The 21,050-nt window shown below is 50.1% G+C and overlaps 1 protein-coding gene across 3 annotated transcripts in view; it reads right to left on the reverse strand.

Moving 5' to 3' along the window:
* The window catches only part of DYNC2H1 (dynein cytoplasmic 2 heavy chain 1), a 3,314,293-nt gene that overhangs the window by 1,335,305 nt on the left and 1,957,938 nt on the right, over positions 1–21,050 (reverse strand). For all 3 annotated transcript variants that reach the window (XM_069639013.1, XM_069639012.1, XM_069639011.1), the window contains exon 54: positions 18,631–18,785. In XM_069639013.1, the coding sequence (XP_069495114.1) occupies positions 18,631–18,785 (155 nt within the window). The remainder of the gene's footprint in view (positions 1–18,630; positions 18,786–21,050) is intronic.

The raw sequence follows: 21,050 nt of genomic DNA on the forward strand, positions 1-21,050 counted from the left end.
CTTCTTCTTTGACCTAGCCCCATGTTTTTTTTTGATAAAACATTTTTATTGAATTTTGACATAACCAAAACAGCCACCAAATCGGGGGCCAAGAACAACAGGACAACAAAGAAAAAGAGGGGACAACACATTAAGAGCACTCCAGTACAGCTTCTTCAGTCATGTGTTTACATGGTATTTTGGTATCTCACATCGCCGTGGGTCGCAGACCACTCATCCCGCCCACCTTCTGTTCATGTGAAGACCACCACTGCTTAGGCCCAGTCTCTTCCCATTTCCCCCATATCTTGGATGCTTTATTCGGGCATCCTCTTGCGCGATAGACTCGGTGCTCCGTCATGGCACATGAGTCCATGTCCAGTATCCATTGTTCCAGTGTCGGAGGGTCAGGCGCTCCCCTTTTTTGGGCAATGTTGTGTTTCACTAGGGCCATGGCAGTGTTCAATAGCAATTTTTCCCATTTATTGAATTCAGACATGTCTGGTACCCCCAATATTAAGACCTTCGGATCTAGTTCAACAGGACAAGTAAGGGCTCTGGACAATTCCGTACAGCATTCAGCCCAATAGTCACGGATCCGAGGGTATGCCCAGAGGATATGAAAAAAGGTGCCTTCCTCCTCTGCACAGCGAAGACAGTTCGGACTCACTACTCTCCTCCAGCCATGCAAAAGAGTTCGAGGGTAGTACACCCTATGCAGGATTTTAAGTTGCACCAGTCTAAGTCTGGAGGAGATGGCTACCTCCCGTGGGTGCATTAGGACCTGGATCCAGTCCTCAGGGTCTATTTTTCCCACCTCCCTTTCCCATTTGGCCTTTAATCCCAATAGCTCGGGAGTCGCGAAGGAGGTAATAGCGTTATAGAGAGTGGATGTACATTTGCTGGGGATATACTCGGGTAGCATATTGCGTTCAATCGGAGTGTAGTCGGGGATTGAGTCACCTGGGGGCATATGGGCTCGGAGGGCGTGGGTCAGTTGTGTAAAGTGGTACTGCTCAGTGTTGGGCAGTTGGAATCTACCCTGGATGTCTTCAAATGAGGTTAGTTTCCCATCTTTTAGGACATCTTTGATTCTAAGGATTCCCGCTCTTACCCAGCGTGGCCATGGTTCAAGTTTCTCGATTTCCTTCAGATTGATGTTGTGCCATAGGGGTTGTGCTGCTGTTATTTTGTCTTCCCACCCAACAAACACGTGTGCCTGCCTCCAGACCATAGTAATGTGAGCATTAGTTATGAGCGGGGGGGGGGCCTACCCGGAGGTTGGTACAGTTCCTGCAACAGGTCTGTACCTTGTATGGGTTCCACTTCTGCCCTGATGTGAGGTAGCGTCCGATCCCTGTGAAGCAGGTCATTGACCACTGAGAGTTGTGAAGCCCAATAGTAAGTCTGGAGACGGGGTACGCCTATCCCACCCTCCCAGACTGACCTCTGCAAGGTGCGATGTGTGAGCAGCCTTCCCCCAAATGAGTTCCCTAAGAAGGGTTTCTATACGATTGAATTCGGGGGAAGGAATCGCAAGCGGGACATTCTGCAAAACGTAAAGGAATCTTGGCAATGACATCATTTTAAAGAGCGCAGCTCTCCCCATGAGGGTCAGAGGGAGGAGTTTCCAATGGTGGACGTCGTTGATCAAGTGAGGTCAGGTGTTACCCAAATCCCCAAATATTTAAAGCCCTGCCGTTCGAGCCGGTATGGACAGCCTGGTGACTCTGCCTGCTCCCCCCCACCCCCTTCACCGGGAACATTACGGATTTCTTCCAATTAATTTTTAACCCGCTGAATTCCCCGTAAGCGACTAGCATTTGAGTTACTATGGGGCAGCTCCGAACTGAGTCAGCCAGGTACAGTAGAAGATCGTCAGCATAAAGAGATATGCGGTCGCCATGCCCGTCGGGCCATTTGAATCCCTTTCATGCTCCGCTTTGACGAAGCCACAGTGCCAGTGGTTCAATGGCGAGGGCGAAGAGGAGAGGGGAGAGGGGGCAGCCCTGCCGCGTGCCTCTACCCAAGGAAAAGGCCCGGGAGGTCCATCCGTTCACTTTGACTTCTGCCCGGATGTTTGTGTAAAGCAATTTCACCCAACCTAGGAAGCTTTTCCCAAATCCCATATGGGCCATGATTTCCCAAAGGCAATCCCAACGAACAGAATCAAATGCCTTCTCGAAATCTATTGCCAGAAGTGCCAATGGGGTGTCAAGGATGGGGGCCCGTTCTAGCGCCAGGTGGAGTCGGCGCAGATTCATCCTGGTTGATTTATGAGGCATAAAGCCACATTGATCTGGATGCATAAGTGTGTCAGCTACCCGTTGTAGTCGGGTAGCCAAGAGCTTGGCTAGGACCTTGGCTTCGCCGTTGATTAGCGAGATCGGCCTATAAGATGCGCATTGCTCTTGGGGTTTATCAGGCTTGGGGATGACCACTATGGTGGCCTTACATAGGTCGTCCGGGAGGGAGCCCCGCTCTAACGCAGCCAGCGGCATCTGGTGCAGGGGAGGTGATACGCTATTGCCTCCCAGTTTCTGTCATATCTCTATGGGGAATCCGTTTGGGTCCGGGTCTTCCCCGGTTGCAGCTGTTCCAGGGCTTCTACCAGTTCGGCCTCAGAGAGATCAAAGTCCAACATTTAACGTTGCTGATCCGATAGGGAGGGGAGCACCACCTCATCGAGGAGGGTCCGGTCCAGCGGCAGCTCTGGGGCCTGGTATAATTCAGCATAAAATTGGGCGAAGGCTTCTGCTATATCAGCGTCTGACCGATAGACCTCTCCCTGCGGGGTGATGATCTCACGGACCGAGCGCCGACCCTCATCCCTCCTCTCAAGCCAAGCCAGCAGCTTGCCGGCTTTATCCCCAAGCTCGTATATCCGGGCTCTGGATTCCCAGTGGGCCTCTTTGGCATTGTCTAACGTAAGGTTTCGGAGGCATTCACTGGCGCGTTGAAGGGACCTATGGGTCTGTGGGGTAGGGTCTAGGGTGTGTTCGTTTTCTCTGTGGATTACCTCCTCCTCTGCCTCAGTTATCTTCTGGAGCCTCTCCTTTCTTTTGTTCGCTGTCCAGGAGATTATCTCTCCCTGCAGCACGGCCTTTTAGGCCTCCCACAGCACAATCGGGTTGGTTTCATCAGAACCATTAATCTCGAAGTATTCAGTTGAGGCCTCTGTGAGGCGGTCTACCAAATCCGAGCTGCCTAAATAGTAAGTGTTCAATCGCCACGTTCTAAGGGGGGCCTCTCCATGCAGTCGCCTCTCCACCAGGAGAGGCGAGTGGTCCGAAACCCTCTGGGGGAGCAAGTCCGCTGAGAGCATATTGGACAGGTCTGTGTGTGGAACAAATAGGTAGTCAAGCCTGGAAAGGGAGCCGTGGGCCCCGGAGTGGAACGAGTAGCCTCTGGTTCCCGGGCGCAGTTCCCGCCACACGTCACCAAGACCCAGGGCAGACACAAAGTTGAACAGCTTCGTGGGGAGGTTCGGATTGCGTTGTCTAAGGTGCGAACGATCTAAGGTATTGCACATGACGTCGTTGAAATCCCCTCCCAGGAACCACATGTCTGATTGGTGCTTACCCAACAAGGAGGTCAGGTCATCTAGGAGTTCTTGGCCCAGCCCAGGTGGAGAGTAGATGGAAACAAGTCCTAGTGTTTCTTCCCAGAGTGTCCCAAGCGCCATCACGTAGCGTCCGCGAGGGGCCTGCTCTAGTGCATGTAGAACAAACGAGACCCGTTTATGTAGAAGGATAAGGGTGCCCCTGGATCCCATGGTGTATCCCGCATGAAAGGCGGTCTTGTAATTGGTGCGTAGAAAAAATGTACAGTGTGCCCCTGCAAGGTGTGTTTCGGTAAGCAAAGCCACGTCGGGTGAGTATCTAGAGAGTAGCTGCTTGACCAGACGCCTTTTGATCGTGGAACCCATCCCATTCACGTTCCAGGTGAGAACCTTGAGAGAGCTGGGGCGCGTAGGCATGGGTGGGTGAGATTGGTCAAGTGACATCTGGTGGAGGTATAAGGGGGGATAGGCAGGCTGTCCCTAAGGTTGCAGCCCCGTCGTGTGAGCATGCGTTGCGAGAAAGATAAGGATTCAAGTCTGAAGCGCTGATCCTGTGTGGTGTGGTCCCAACCGGCCAGGAACTTCACTATCCCTGGAGAACTACCAGGGAGGGTCGGTCCTGAAATAACAAACAAAGTTCCCCAACTAACTCCTCCCTCCTCCTCCCAATACTCCACCCCAACTTGAAGTACCTGTTGACCCAACATTGCTGACAATCAAAAGGAGTAGATTGTCAGCTTTAACTGCCCTTGTTAAATATAACTAGAAAGTCAAGGGGGGGGGGGGGGGCTATGATGGTGTTGTACCCCCTCTTAAACACCCAAGTGGGAGGGCAGCGATCCCCCGCTTACCGCGTTACAAATGTGTGAAATCGCCTTTAGTAGTCTCATGGCTTCGTACTGACAGTGACCACAAGGTAGATACCCCACGGGCAAGGCCCTCAGCGGGTTCAGGGCGGTGACTCATCTCCCCCGTCTTCTGGCAGATCTGGTGGTGGTGGCCGATCCGGTCTGGGGTGTTGCTCCGGTGATAGTCTGGGGTTCCAATTTCTGTTGTTGTTACCCCGGGTTGCGGACCAGTCTCCTTCAATGTGCTGCTCCGCCCAGCGCCACGCTTCTGCAGGATCATCGCAATGGACCGTCGTGCCTCTGTGATAAATTTTCAATTGTGCAGGAAAGAGGAGGCCGTACTTGACTCCCAATGTCTGTAGTTGCTTCTTAAGCTTCCAAAAGGACTGTCTCGCTTTCTGTACTTCCCTGGTGTAGTCGGGGAAGAAGGCCAGTCTAGATCCGTTGAATGTAATTGTACCTTTGGATCTTGCAAGTTGTAGGAGCGCATCCCGGTCTCGATAATTTAAGAATCTCGCGATCACGGTGCGTGGGGGAGTGCCAGGCAGTGGTCTGCCTGCGGGCATTCGGTGCGCTCTCTCGATGGAAAATAACTTTGAAAAGGATTATAAGTCAAACAGATCCGTTAGCAATTGTTCCAAAAAGAGTTCCATGCAGGGCCCTTCTTCTTTCTGGGGGATACCAAGGATGCGAACGTTATTTCGTCTGGACCTTCCCTCGCTCTCCTCCACCCTGGCCCCCAGCGTCTTGAGTGTGGCCGAGATTCCTTGGATCTGTTGCTGCACATTGTGTAGGCCGTTTTCTGTCGTTGCGATCCGTGGTTCTGCCTCTCCAGTACGCGCTGATAGCTTCTGGAGGTCATGTCTAAGAAGGGAGACGTCGAGACTTATGCGAACTATCTTCTGCTCCATAGATGAGCGGGAGTCCGCAATGGCCGCCATAACGTCTTTAAGCGAGAGCGTGTGTTCAGTTTCCATCTCGTCAGATGTTGCAATTGGGAGTCCGTCTGTTGTGATGAGGGCACAGTGTACTGTTCAATTCTGTTCTGCATGTTGGGCTTCCTCGTTCTTTCTTTACCCATGGTCGCACCCGATCCTGGGGCAGTAGCTCGATAACAGTGTTCTTACCAAGTCGGACCCGTCTCAGTCGGGCGAGGGGTAGTGTGGTCGGGCGTCTGCGGCTTCGTGGCCCTTAACGTGTGTCAGGGTTCGGATTGTGAAACGTTCTTGCTCTCCAACCACAGAGCCGCTGGGTTCTTCCTGATGGTGTACCACTCCCACTCCGCGTGCCCTGTGTCTCGGGGCTGTGGTCTCAGTGCGGGAGGCGTCCGACGTTTAGGTCGGTGTTGCCGGTTGTCCTCCTTCTCAGGGGGCCCCCTCCGCGGGCACTGGTTCTGCAGCACAAGGCACGACGTGCCGGATGGCTCGGCCCAAATGATATATAGGTCGGTGTCTCGGCCCAGTGTGTTCTTCCAGGATCTGTACTCCGGACCTTCCTGTTCGTCGAGGCCCCCCGGGTCCTCGAGTGGCTGATTCGCCGGATCTACTGCACACTTGAGCGGTTGGTGGGGGAGGCCCGGGAGCCGCTCTCGACGAGGCCCGGCTCTTCTTCACAAATGTGACGATGGGGAAACCAGTTCGTGTTCCTGGGGGAGCAGAGGGGGGCTGCCGGGGGCACACATTGCAGGGTCTCGCCTCGGTCGCCTTGACCCGGGTCCTTAGGGCTGAGGCGAGTCGTCCACCTCCCCCGCCGTTCCGCTCAGCTCCGGGTCTGGTTCGTCGTGAGGTCGCCTCTTAAGGTTCGCACAGGAGCACACCAGCTCCCTCCGTGGTCTTTCCCTCGGCCGAAACCGTCGCAGCACCTCATCACCCAGTGTGTGCCGTTCGTTACACTTCTTCACTCAGGCGGCCATTTTGGGAAAGCGCCAGGCGATTCTCCGTTCACCTTCTCCTCGACGTATCTTCGTGCCTGGCTTTCGAATGCTTTCACCGCCTGGACCGAGTGAGCACCACGGTTTCCTCTAAGCGTAGAGGTAGTTTTAAAGTTTTATAATTAGCAATATCAGGCGTTTTATCAGGATTCATGCGGCGATCGCGGGAGCGACGAAAGGCTACGTCCTCCTCATCGCGCTGCTAGCCACGCCCCCGACCTAGCCCCATTGATTCACTTTCCTGCCAAGTACTGCCATGAAAAAGATGACTTGTATCACTTTCTTGCTTTGGGTCCCAGACCCTGGGTTTTCTTCTTCTTTGACCAAGCCCACTTGATTCACTCCCCTGCCAAATACTGCCACAAGGAAGATGACTCGCATCTCGTTTAGTGGGTTTATCCCCGCCACTGTTGTGAGAGACTCTCCCTATAAAGTTCTCTTTATGGTACTTGGGGTCTTTGACCATTCCCTGGTGATCAACAGGCTTTGTTTCATCAATGCAATGAGGAGGAGAAGGTTGGTAGGCTTTATGCCCTTGCCATGCCACCGAAGCATTATGGTTGCAAAAGTGCCTAGCCTAGGTGCCTAGCATGCACCCTCTTGGTAAGCCGCCCTGAGTCCCCTCCGGTTCTCCAGTACCACCCTTGACTTTGTCGAGGGTTTCTGTACGTCGGTGGTGCTTCCTGGGATGGCGGACATTCTATTCTACTTCTCTGGTATCTTGCTTTCCCTGCAACTTTGCGACGACGTTTCCTGTTGCCTGCTGCATTGCTTCCTTCTCTCGATACTGCTGTGCGCCAGTCTGCTACCAGTATCATCATCAGATGTGGTGGGCTGCCAACGTCTGTGGAGTTCTCTCCCTCTGGATCAGTGACGCATGTTTGTATCTCCCACGTTCGGTGCACGGCTGCCTGAGACAAAGTGTTTAGACCATTGTCTATTTGTATATGTTGGCAGCAGTGTCCGCGCCCATTGTATAAGTCCTCCATCTCCTTCACTTGTTTAATCTTTGTTGTTCCACTGGGCCAACTCGTCCCAGTACTTGGATTTCTTAGGTTCCGGTTGTTGTTCTTCACCTCAGTACTCTCTCTCTACAAAGAGGTTAGCAGAGGAAGGAGAGGCTAGAGTATGTGGGTGTGTGATGTTCTCACAAGGGCTGTACCCCAGATGGTCGTCCTTATCCCTATAGGGGGAGTTCCTCCCCAAGAGATCCTCCCACATTATACCACGGTATTACCCAAATTGACCTTTTACAATTGACTTTTTGTCCTAATTGACCTAATTATAGTGGTTCTAATTGACCTTCTGCGCAATTGACCTTTATATTATTTTAGTTATTTTATATATGTATTGGGTTGGTTTTGGATTATAAATGGTATAAGGGGATTGGGTGGGGGGTTGCAGGTGTTTTTGGATTGGGTGGGGAGTTGCAGGGGGTTCCCCCAGCATCTATTTCCTAATTAACCTTATAAATTAGGTCAATTTTCCCGAGGTCATTTCTCCCGAGGTCAATTGTGAAAATGTCAATTAGTATACATCGTATACCACACACAACGGGACTACTGGGTAGCGACTTCACCACCTCCCTGGCCTCATGGGAAAGGTCTCCCCCGCTGGGGAAGTGGCGATATCTAATGATTTGTCACAGTAGGCTGTCACTGCGAACATCAGATTCATGAATACCCTGGGGGCTGAGCTGAGGCTGAAGGGCAAATCTTTGTATTGATAATGGTCATTTTCTATGGAAAAATGGGAGGTGTGCCGATGAGAGGTCAAATCGGCAAATGCAGATATGAATCTAGGAAATCCACAGCGGCTAGCCAGTTCCCCGGCTGCAAAGAAGACTGAATAATTGATGATCATCTTTAAGTTTTCTACGGGTAAGAAAAGGTTGAAAGGGGAAAAGGTCAAGAACCGACCAAAGCCCAGCCTTGTTCATTTTTGGGATGGCAAAGAACCTCGAATAGAAACCCAACTCCCTTTCTGACAGAGGAACCTGCTCTATTGCTCCAATCAATAAGCAATATTGTTTCTGAACCCAGCTGAAAGAGGGGCAGACAAGAAGTGAGAAGAAGAGGATATTCCTTGCCTATCACTGAAAGAACCCAGGAATCGCTGCTTATTAACCTCTACTGGATTCTGTGATGGCAAATCTTGCGCCCCTAAGGGTGTCCTGTGAAACCCGACTCTAACACCACTTGGATGTTTTGGGGGCCTAGGCAGAAGAAGTCTCTGGGATAATGGTGAGGCTGTTCCTTGCAGGAGCTTTGTACTCGATTTAATCGGTCATGACAAGTTGCAAACCCTCTTGTGTACTAAGATGGCCAGGGCTGCCTCTGCGGACCTGTGGAGACTGAGTTTGCTGGACGCTCTGTAAGAGCGCGGTCAAGGATTTTTCAGACTGCATGCTTGTTTTTTTCTTATTAAGCTCCTCATCATTGTCTGGGCTGAAGAGCTTGATCCTGTTAAAGGGGAGGTCCAGAACTTTTCTTGAACATAGGCCTGAAACTTGGTGGCCCTTAACAGAACATGCAAATGCAGAGCTGTTCCAACAGCCATGTAGAGATGGTGATATGAAGCCTCCAACACGTCCTGTACAACCTGGCGTGCCTCTGCCAGTACTCAGCGGAAACCTGCCTGGTATTCAACCATTAGCAAAGACTTATAATCTCTCAACTCTCTACACAACTTAAAATGTGCTGCTGTCACAGCTACTGCGTTTACTTGCCTCAGACTGAGGGACAAATTTTGATTACAAAAATTGCCAGCAGTGTCCAGAACACAATCGCCCTGACTTATCAGGCTTTGCAAGGAGGGGGATGATGAGGCAGAAACGTGCGCTTTCCCAAATAGCATAGCTGCAGCGACAATGGTGGAATGTGCTGAAGGATGACCTATTGAGCAGTTGCTCGCCTGGTAGGGAATGGTACTGAATGCCCACCTTCTTGGCAACTGGTGGAAACAAGACTGTTTTTTGCCACAGCTTGATAGCCCCATCTGACACAACTTGCCAAAAGTATATACCAGATTTTCTTTCCGAGTACAGAGGAAAGGACACCCTGATATGTCTTGGGTGTCTCCAATAGTGGAATTCCAATATACTGCATCAGGCCTTAAATTCTGTCTTGAAAAGCCTTTACAGACTCAGTCATCTGTGGAGTCATCCAGGTCTCCCTTGTCTTTTCCTGGCAATCCAGGTAGCAATGGATAACAGTGGTGGAGGGTTCATAAGTGTAGAGGCTGTGGAGGCAATGACAGAGATGCTGGGGCAAAGAAGTGGTAAAGGTGGTAACACCGAAGGGGCCAGTGGTAAAGACACCAAAGAGAATGATTTGGTGTGGGGTGAGACCCAAGACCAAAGCTGCTTCCATTGCCTGAGTTACAGTCACTTGAGGATCACAAGTGAGCCCCGTAGTAGCTGTGGGCTGGGGTGTAACTGGCAAGAGAACCTCCAGAATAAGGCCTGAAATACTGGATCATGGTACCGAAATGTATGAGGTCTTCAAATCCCTTCAAATCCCTATAATAAGCAATATTCCCTCCATGAACGGTCATGGACCAAGCTTGTAGAAGACCCAGGGGAGCCTCCGGGGTCCCAAGTGCTTAGATGAGCCACCAAAGGTGGCAGAACAGGGGGGCACTGCTGAGCCGGTTCACGATGTAAACATGTACCGGAGAGCTCTGCCGTGGCCCAATATATCCTGCAATATTGCACCGACTGGGCGAATGAATCCTGCTATTTGGCTTACCCATGTGGGCGTGTCAAAGATCAAAATTTGCCTCGCTGTGCCCAACTTTCTCACTGTGCTCTGGGGAGCTGCAGTACCTCTGTGGCCGCTGTGCGGGACCAGTGTTGAACCATTGGTGGAGAGCTTGGCTTGGACTGTACACTACCCACCGCACCCTGACTCCCACCTACCAGGACCAACATTGCTGGCGGCGGAAGAGGAGATGAGGCCGGCCATTGCCGCATGTAAGAGCCACTGCAGACTTTATCTGGGGTGGGCTTCCCTCACTGTGCACACCTCAGCCCCTTGTGGCCTGGGACTCAGTGGCGTGCAGGGAACCACTATGGAGATGCGGGAGTTGGGGGGTGGGGGGGGGCAGCTGAGTGTAGGTGAACTTGAATCTTGGGCCTGGGTTCCCACACCTGTCGTGCGTACCTTTCCTGCTCTGCATCTGAGCTCAATCCCTATAATAAGCAATATTCCCTCCATGAACGGTCATGGACCAAGCTTGTAGAAGACCCAGGGGAGCCTCCGGGGTTCCAAGTGCTTAGATGAGCCACCAAAGGTGGCAGAACAGGGGGGCACTGCTGAGCCGGTTCACGATGTAAACATGTACCGGAGAGCTCTGCCGTGGCCCAATATATCCTGCAATATTGCACCGACTGGGCGAATGAATCCTGCTATTTGGCTTACCCATGTGGGCGTGTCAAAGATCAAAATTTGCCTCGCTGTGCCCAACTTTCTCACTGTGCTCTGGGGAGCTGCAGTACCTCTGTGGCCGCTGTGCGGGACCAGTGTTGAACCATTGGTGGAGAGCTTGGCTTGGACTGTACACTACCCACCGCACCCTGACTCCCACCTACCAGGACCAACATTGCTGGCGGCGGAAGAGGAGATGAGGCCGGCCATTGCCGCATGTAAGAGCGACTGCAGACTTTATCTGGGGTGGGCTTCCCTCACTGTGCACACCTCAGCCCCTTGTGGCCTGGGACTCAGTGGCGTGCAGGGAACCACTATGGAGATGCGGGAGTTGGGGGGTGGGGGGGGGGGGGGGCGGCTGAGTGTAGGTGAACTTGAATCTTGGGCCTGGATTCCCACACCTGTCGTGCGTACCTTTCCTGCTCTGCATCTGAGCTCAAGGGACTGAACGTGGTTCTTGGAATCCTGGCTAACGGATTTCGTAAAACCCAAGACCCTCTCGAAATTCTTCTCCATCGAACGGGCACACCGGTTCCCGACGGGTTCCCCGCACTGTAATTGCCAGGCTCCTCAACTATCAGACCAGGATGCCTTACTACAATTGGCCCAAGCGAAGGGTCCCACAACATACAATGGTGCTAAAAACTCCTTTTTTCCTGACTACACAAGAGCGGTCCAGAAGGCATGACAATCTTTCGATGTGATTAAGCGGCGCCTCCATGCACAAAGGGTTATGTTCACCCTCTTTTTTCCTGCTCTTCTCAAAATGCGTCACCCAGACCCAGACATTTACAGATCCTCAGACAGCATGGACATGGGCGGACACGCACCTTGGGCAGAGATCCTGGGGGATGCGGGCGGGGAAAGACGCCGGTGGAATCACCTGACCACCCGCAACCATCTGGGGCCTCTCAGGCTCTATCACCTGGAAGCCCCCCAACCACGATGGGTGTCTCACAATCATCATGGACTACTGCTTGAATTTTCCAGACTTCAACACAACCTGTTGTTCTGCTGACTGGACGAGTCATGAAGGAGACCTGCCAGTGTGAAACACTTCGGCTATGCTGGGCGCAGCAGAGAGGGTGGCCCCCCCTCTAGCCTCTTTATTCTATCTGCTCTCTTCTTCCCCAGAATGGAATCGTCAGGTCTTTTGACACTGTTCTTTTCCTTTCCTTTTTACGAGTGGTGACTATTGAGTGACATGTTCGGGCAATGAACACCTCTTGTTTGGGTGAAGTATGGGCTGGGGCTGGTTGGGGTTTATGACGTTTGCTATGCAGCACAAGTGTTGGTAGAAATATACGAGGGCTGGGAGTTAGATCTAGGGGGTGCTTGGATCACAAATTCGGAGCTGTACTCTTTCTCCCAATGCTGTCTTGATGGGTGCCTCCCAACATAATAAGACGCCTAGGTCAATGTCCTGGAATATCAATGGCCTGCGCTCCCGGATTGGACAGGCTTGGCTTTCTACTGCCTCCAAAGGTATCCCTCAGCTGTGGCTCACCCCCTCAAATTCATATAGCAAGCTTGAATTACATTCTCTACAAGTGCACCACTCACCAGAGTGCGACACATGCAGGCTTCCTACGGATTCCTGAGGTACACCGATGCTTGTTGGGGGAGGCGAGGGGTGGAGGATAACTGGGTAGTTGGGGTTCACAATGTTCTCTGTGCTGCCTGTGATGTTGAGGTGGTGGTGCAGGGGTGGAGATCCACACTCGGGTGTTTGTGGATCACAGATTTGGGGAGGCACACGCCTCTCTTACGGCGAATAGATGGGGACCGCTAGTGCGAATAAGAAACCTACATTGATGTTTGGAATGTTAACGACCTGTGTTCCCGAACTAACAGGGTCTGGTCCTCCAATGGGTATTCCCTGGATGTGGCCCTCCTCCTTGAGACACTTGGCGGGCTCAGGCTGCAATTTCTTAAGGCAAACTAATTATAGGAGTGCGACACATGCAGGCTTCTCCTGGGACTCCCAGGGGTGGTGGGGGTGCTGGTACTTATTCACAAGCGGTTGCCCCTCCAAACCATCTCCCCCCGAAGGGACCCCTGGGGGAGGTTTGTCCTAATTATGGGGAACTTTGGGGGCCACTATTGGCATCCTGGCTATCTATGCTCCCCCCCCCACACACCGCTTTCCTAAGATCTTCTGTACATCATCCAGAAACTCCTATTGTCCCACCAGCCCCACCTGTGGATCATGGGAGGCGATTTTAACAATGTCATGGACCCATCTGTGGACTGTTTCCACTTGAGGGGCAGAGATTCAACTGTGCCCACGAAATTGCATACCTTCACAACGGCGGTTGACTTGTGTGATGTGTGGGGGGGGGGGTTAATGGAGGCTCTAGGAGGTTCTCCTTCCATTCCGGGGTACATGCCTCTGTGTCCCGCGAATGCATGCACACCTTGTTTTGTCTGCCAGGTTTCTGGCAAGGGGCATCTCTGACCATTCCCTGCTCCTTATAGAGCTGGAGAGTGGTAGATTCAAACCTCAGTCAGGGTGGAGACTTAGCAGCTATTATCTTGGCTTCCCAGATATCCTGCAAGGTATTAGGTCCAAGGCTGAAGAATACTTTACACTTAATACTGGATGGGTTGATAGTTCAGTGACACTTTAGGAGGGCTATAAGGCAGTGGTGAGGGGGGACGGGACTGCTATCCTTGATATCTGCTAAGCGCAAGACCCATCTACAGCAGGCGAGGGAGGCTGAAAACACTGCCGAAGAGTTGGATGAAGAGTTTCTCCAATCAGATTCACCTGCCGCACATAATTTTGTCATGGCGGCTTGAGAGGCGCTGCGTAATATCTAGTTGGATAATGCCAGACAGGCACATGGGGATAGGCAGATCAGAATTTATGATACAGGGGACAAATCGGGGAAGATTGTGGCCTGGTTGGAGTGCCGGGATGAAGGTAATAGACACGTCAGGGAAATAATAGACGAGAACGGGGTGGGTCGCACAGATGACTCTGAGATTGCAGAATGCTTCGAGCAATACTATGATACATGATTTCACGGCCCGGCGCGGCAAGACCAAGACTTTCTTAACCATCTCGACAACATTACGGTCCCCCTGCCTTTCCCCGGACCAATCGACTAGCCTAGACTCAGAGATCACTGAAGAGGAGATTGCAGAGGCTACCTCCCAAATTCAATCAGGGAAATCACCCGGCCCCAACGGGTTCCTGGTACAGGTGTGGAAGGGAGTGGGCGGCCTGACGGTTCCACACCTGTTCGATGTGTTTCTCCGCAGCAAGGAAGCAACATTTTTCCTCCGGACCTGGGACAGGTCACCATAGTCGTTCTACCCAAAAAAGATAAACCCCCTACTTTGTGTTCCGCCTACCAGGCTATCTCTCTTATAAACAGTGAATCCAAGATTCTGGCAAAGGTGCTCGCTAATAGACTGCAGCGGGTGACCGCTTTGTTAGTACACCCAGATCAGTGTGGCTTTCTCCTAGAAAAGTCCACTCGCATGAACATCAGGCGTCTTTATCTGGATATAGACCGAGCCTCGATCCTTCCCGAACCTCTAACACTCACAGCGATAGATTTTGAAAAAGCCTTTGACTCGGTCCTTTGGGAACACCTGTGGACGGTATTGATAGGAATGGTGATCAGGGAACAGTTTGAGTGCTGGGTCAAGCTCTTATACGCGACCCCGGTCACCACTGTTCGGGTAAATGGAATAAGATCCATACCCTTTCGCTTGGGGCAGGGTATGCGACAGGGCTGCCCACTATCCCCCCTCGTGTTCACAATTGCAGTGGAGCCTCTAGCTATTCGGCTTTGCACAGATCCAATCTGGGGGGGTTTCCGTTGGCCTGCAGTATTTTGACCCTGGTCAGGTACTGACAGATGGAAGGGTGATTCCTTTTCCCAGTTTACAGTCTTCTTATGGACTCCCGATGACAGAGGGTTTCCACCACATCCAGATTACCCATGCATTACGTGCCCAGTTCATGGACATACATGGTGTCCTGCCCTGCTCTCCGTTCGAGGCCAACGTTGTTCCACAGCAAATTCCTGGGAAAGATACCTCTGTCATGCATCAATGTTTATCCTCTTTCGCTTCACGGGAGCTAACTGAACTACTGTCATGCCGCAGAGTAAGTGGCGTGTCTGGGACCTATGGAGACGGGTCCGCCATTAGCCGTTCCGGCACGCCTTTTGCTACGTCTCTCTGCGGTCTAGTCGTTGTACGAGTTAGTTTCGGAAGTATTTAGCCTGCCACTTCCGTTCCGCAGACGCGTTGCAACGCTAGGCTTTCCTGTCTGTTGTTGCGCTCCATGTGTTATTTCCCTTTGCGGTTTCGTCCGCCATTCTATCTTTTCTCGCTCTCATTTCCTTCCTTTCTGTGCTCAAAACATAAATACAATGTTTTTAAAGCTGCGGTTTTATTTCTAAGTTTTCCGGGCTCCTCCAGCCCGGAAAACTTAGAAAAAAAACCGCAGCTAGTGCTTATTTTTTTAAAAAAAATAAATACCACTTACCGAGATTCAGCTGCAGCTTTCCTGCTCTGGTCTCCGGTCCCCGTCCTCCGCGTACAGCACTAATGAAGGGAAAGCCACCCAGCGGTAGCTTTTGTTTACTACAGCTGGCTGACTTTTCCTTCATTAGTGCCTCAAAAGCAAAAGCCAGCACAGGAGGGCATCCATTTCACAAAATGGATGCGCCCATGTGCTTGCTTTTGCGAATTTTGAGCTTGAATAGCTCAAAATTTTACATAGGAAGTTTTAAAAAAGAGAATGCTAGTATTTATTTTTTATGTTGCCTATCTATTTTTTAAATAAAAATTTTTACTGGACCATGCCTTTAAGGTAGGTGGTCATTTCTTATTGGTTTCGCCTAGTATAACTCAAGATTCTACACAGGATATACTATCCTCATACATTGCTGTTCAGATGTGGCCGGGCCGCCCACAGGCGGTGCCGTAGATGTGACCGAACAGATGGTACATTTTTCCACACCATATGGGCGTGCTTGCATATCCGCTGCTTGGGCAGCCAATACCCACAGACCACAAACTACTGTTGCTGGGCATTTGGGGGGCTCACTCCTATAATCGTTGGGACAAGCTACTGATATCCCCTGTCACGAGGATCTGTTTGAAGCCCAAAGCCAAGTTCAACTCTTGGTATGACTCTACCTAGCCACACTTAAACTTAAGTGTAGGGCGGCCAAGAGGAAATGGAGGGCTTCTTGTTTATCCTCTGACAAACTGGCCTGTCGCCTGCTCCAAAGGCAATATCAACTCTCTGTCCACACCAAGAAGAGAGCCCACATCCAAGCCTGTATCTCTATGGCATCTACCAACTCGGCCGAACTCTTTAAAATCTGCAAGGAGCTGGCCAACCCTGCAGTAGTCTCTACCCCTCCTGTCGCCTCAGAGGCCCTTTGCAATACCCTTGCCTTTCACTTCATCTCAAAAACCCAAGACATCCTGTCCACCCTCTCCTCTCCTCCCCTCCCCTCCCATTCCATCCTCTCCCCTCTCCCCCGTTGGGAGAAAAGTCCTATCTATGAAAGCCTCATCAAAATAGGTTCATCGTTGTTCCTCTAAAACCATCAAGGACCACATTGACACCATTGCTTAGCTCTTGCTGATTTCTGCAACCTCTCCTTTGCCTCAGGAGCCTTTCCCTCCCCTCTGAAGCACTCTCTTGTGCATCCTCTTCTCAAGAAACCCACAGTTGATCCTTCTTGTCCAGTTAACTAACCGTCCGATGAAGAGAAAGGGACTGAGGGCTCAGAACATGTGGTGCAAAGTTTAAGGCATGCCCCGTTCTCAGCACCTGAAGCCGCCTCTGCGTGAAAATTATTTAAACAGAATCGTGCATTGCTATGTTCAGGCTACAGTGACAGCCTTGGTCCATGGGACATCCATAAGTATAAAGGAAAGCGGCAGGGCATAGGAATAAGACAGTACAGAGGCCCAGAAGGAAATATTACACACCAAGGAGGGAAACAGTAGCACCCCAGTGAAAGATTGTATATACTTAGACCAGAGTGTAATACACAGGTTTCAAAATACCAAGTAAATCAAGGAGAGTCTCTAAAAGTCCAGGGTTTGATGAAGCACTCCAGGGGCCCAGTGGGCCCTTGCAAAAAGCCACAATCTTGGGAAATACCTTCCAGAGCCACTTGTAGGAGTTCTAAAGTTGAAATAAATGACCCACAGGAAACAACAGGACAACATCTGTAGGCTGACCTGTGGTTATGGCGAAAAGCCAGGTGAGTCCCAGTTCCTACCCACAGTTACTCAGAAGAAAGCATTCAAACATAGATGGTTCATTGGAGACCTAGTAAACGAGATCTGGTGGGGGGATTGAGACCCAGCAGCCCCAGAATCTGAACAGCAGAGCAGGATTCGGCCCACAGTGTTAACTAATGGTGTAATGCAGTAGAAGGGGATTTGCAAAACCCAATGACCCTAGACCACGGGGACCAGTGAGGGGGGTGAGGGGGAGGAGTATCTTGAATAACCTGCCAACCCAGGGCCTAGAGTTAAGTACTCGCAGTGCTGGTTCCTGAAAACACTGATCAGGAAAAGCATAACAACCGGGTAAGGGCTTCTTTTCACGGTGCAAAATAAAGCATCGAGTCACCCAGAGACTTAACACTTGAGACAATGACGACCGTGACAGCCCCAAAGAAGAACAATAGTCCTTCACAGGAGTGGAACCACCATTCAGAAGCAGAATCAGTGAGAGAGGAACCTGCACATGGCAGACCCTGGCGGCTCAAAAGGCAAATGTGGCTGACATCCCAACAAAAAAGGTCCCTGTAGCAGGGCAATGGTGCTGGCAATCAAGATAAACCTGACAAGCAAATTTGCCAGGGTGTTAGGTCCCAACATCCTCCCAGGTAGTGGCACCTTCGAAAGACAAGGTGGCAGACTCAGGTGGTAAAACGGCTTGGAAAACAGTCCCAGAATGAAGGCATAGCCTGAGCTCACGAAGAGGACTAGTGGCAGGACAAAGAAGACTCTGGGAAGCATACCCAGCAGCTAAAAACTCAAATTGGACATATGCTCAGACCTCTACATCCAGCCAGTTTGGCCAGAAGAGCGTCTAAAAAGGCAGCAATGATGTGAAATGGTGAGACTTCGTCTAACAGGTAAGCTAACCTGCAGTCCTTCCAAAAATCCAGCAGCGCTAAGCTTAGGCCCAGGATTTCCCCAATATGTCCCTTCATTTAACTCACAGGGACCGGCTTCCCCACCATTCCAACAGGGAGATTTAAAACAAAGCCTATGTTGGAAAGCCAATCAAACTGACCCCTTAAAACAAAACGGCTATGAGTAGGACTTAAAACATCCCATTAGTGCCACAATGGCTATCATAAAGGTACATTGGACTAATAATGTGGAAAATCGGTTTGCAGCCTGGTGAAGCCAAAACTAAACATTACTCAACACCAATCCACGCTCTAAAACTAAAGTAGGATGATATAATCACATGTTCTTACTGATTTAAAAAAGGGATATATTGGCAGTTGGATTTCAGCAGAAGTTCCTTCGGCCACAAAAATAAAGAAACCCAACTCAATAAAGGGGAAAAATGCACAAATAGTAGGTGTCCCAATGAGACAGCAGAAACCCCAAAAATGTAATTTTGCCCTCAAATGGAGTTTAAGAAGAGCATACACACAGGGGCATCAGACAATGTACTTATTTGAAAGACTACAGAATTCCTCTGAGAGTGGAGATGGTGGGATGTGTACAATGCCAAGTATAGTGCGTACATATTGTCACATTCAGTCACACATTTCGGCTGGCTTACACCAGGTTATCCCCACCCTCAAGATGACAGGGTACATTTTTACTTCCCCACACATATAAACCAGCATGAAACAGAAAATAAAGTACCTGTAAATGGCTATGTCTCTTTGTCAATTCGTTTTTTTTGCCGTTGTACATTGCATTATATATATGCAAGAAGGTCATGTATCGACTTGGTGTGGCTCCATATGCTTTACACGACTCGTGGATCATCAAAAACGTTTTCAGAAAATCAGATTCACCTATGAAATGTTTTAATGAAAGCAGTTAGAATGTATAAATGTTAAGCTCAATAAAAACATTTGAGCAGCACAAACATTTAATTAAACTATGAGTCGCCAAGAGTTTCTAAAAAGTAAAAACTATGTACTACACTTATTGCTGAACACAGATGAGCACTACCAAACAGTTTCTCATCCCTTTAGGTATGTGACGTGATTGTGAACAAAATGTAAAGGGTACTCTTTAAATAAAATATGAATTATACCCCTCCAAACTGTTCCATATTTCAATTCTCTTTCCTGTCTAGTAGTATTTAGTAATAATCTTCCAAACTATCAAGTCGCAGTGGATTTCATGTTTTGTACATTGATCATAATAATAACCCTTATTTTCTATTGTCATTTTGGAGCTCTTAGTTTTGATAGCCTTTTGTCAGCACTGGCGCGGAGTACAAACATCTTAAGTAGTAGCTCAATTTCCCAGCATTGTCACTGATGTGATTACCATTTGTGCTCGCCTTTGGACCCCAAATGCCACCAGGTCAGAGGAAAATATGCAACCTATTTTGCCTCATCAGGGTAACTTCACATAACTGGCTTGGAGGCCTACACTTGCTGGTGCCGGCCTTTTCATCAATTTCGAGGTGGTGCTGAGAGCACTGTAAAATCCAGTACAGAGCTCAGCAGTCAAGCATTGTTCCTACAACAAAGTGAATGTGATGCGAATGTTGCCACATATGGCCATGCCTCTTAACTGTCCATGGAATTCCAAGGCTGCAGAGGCAATGACCAGATGAGAATGGATTCAATGGAATCTTTTATCACAGAAAGCCGATTGCAATGTTTAAAATATGATCATGATCCTTCTAGGGCTTTGTCTGGTTCCTCCTCTTCCTCAGCTCCAGAGATCATGCCATCTTCTGATGCCTGCTGGGATTCTTTCCTGCTGTTTACGGCGGCAGATCTGACCTTAGCAGTTGCGGGTATGAAGTCAGCCTCTCCTTCTGACGCTATTCCGCTGTCTGTGGTAAAATACATTTTCCCGCTGCTTCTAACTCAGATTACTGCCGCGGTTAACCTTTCGTGTTACTCCGGGATCATTACTTTTGCTTTGAAGTTTACCATAGTGATCCCCCTTCTGAAGAAGCCACCTCTTGACCCACTCCTTCCTGCTAATTTCCAACCTATTTCTCTCTTACCATTCTTTATGAAGTTGCTCGAATCCTTGGTGTCTCCTCTATTAGTGAAGTTCTGCGAGTCCAGGGCTATGCTTGACGTTTTCCAGTCCAGCTTTAGACCGGGCCGGGCACTGAGACTGTGTTGGTCTCAGTGCTCAATGATACTTATTGCGGATCAGGGGGGAGTGGCGGCATTGATCCTTTTGGATCTGTCGGCTGCATTTGATACCATCGACCATGTCATCCTGATCAGTCGTCTGTCAGCGGCTGGTATGTCAGGTCCTGCATTTTTATGGTTTCGCTCTTTTCTATCTGAACGGTCTCAGCAGTTGCTACTTCAACCTTTTCTTTCTGCAGTTGTGGCCCTGCTGTGTGGGTTTCCGCAGGGCTCTGCCTTGTCTCCCACATTATTCAATATCTATATTCAGCCTCTGATCGTCCTGATCCGCTCCCACAGATTCAGATGCTACTCGTATGCTGACGATACTCGGATCTTGGTTCAGCTTGACCTACTCTACCCTGCCAATGCCACTCAGCTGCGAGATTGCTTACCTGCCGTAGGACGCTGGATGAGTGAAAATTGGCTGAAACTTAATGGAGACAAGACCGAGGTTATGGTGGTGGGTGCTGACACTATCCCTTCCTTCTGGTCGCTGTCCTTCTGGCCGTCTTCGCTGGGTACCTTTCCTGCGGCAGTCTTGACAGTTAAAAATCTGGGTGTTAAATTATCTGCCTCTCTTTCTATGGCCTCTCAGATTAGGTCTGTCTGTCAGACTGCCTATTTTCAAGTGAAAATACTCAGGAAAGTGCTGCCTTTCATTTCTCCTCATCTGCGTGCCCCAGAGGTTTCTGCTTTGGTTCTCAGCAGAATTGATTACTGTAACTCCTTATATCTGGCTCAGCCAGATTATCTAGTACATTGTTTGCAGGTGCTTCAAAGTTCTGCTGCCTGCCTCGCTACTGGTACCCTGTATCAAGAGCATATCTCGCCTGTTCTCAGGTCGCTTCATTGACTCCCAGTGGCTAAGTATTTGTTTTTCAAATTCCTCTGTTTGGTGCATAGGGCTTTATATGCTGCCGGTCCAGATAAAGGGTTACATTAGGGTTA

This window comes from Ambystoma mexicanum, chromosome 7q (genome assembly GCF_040938575.1).
Source record: "Ambystoma mexicanum isolate Mex_15411 chromosome 7q, UKY_AmexF1_1, whole genome shotgun sequence".
NCBI classification, from domain to species: domain Eukaryota; kingdom Metazoa; phylum Chordata; class Amphibia; order Caudata; family Ambystomatidae; genus Ambystoma; species Ambystoma mexicanum.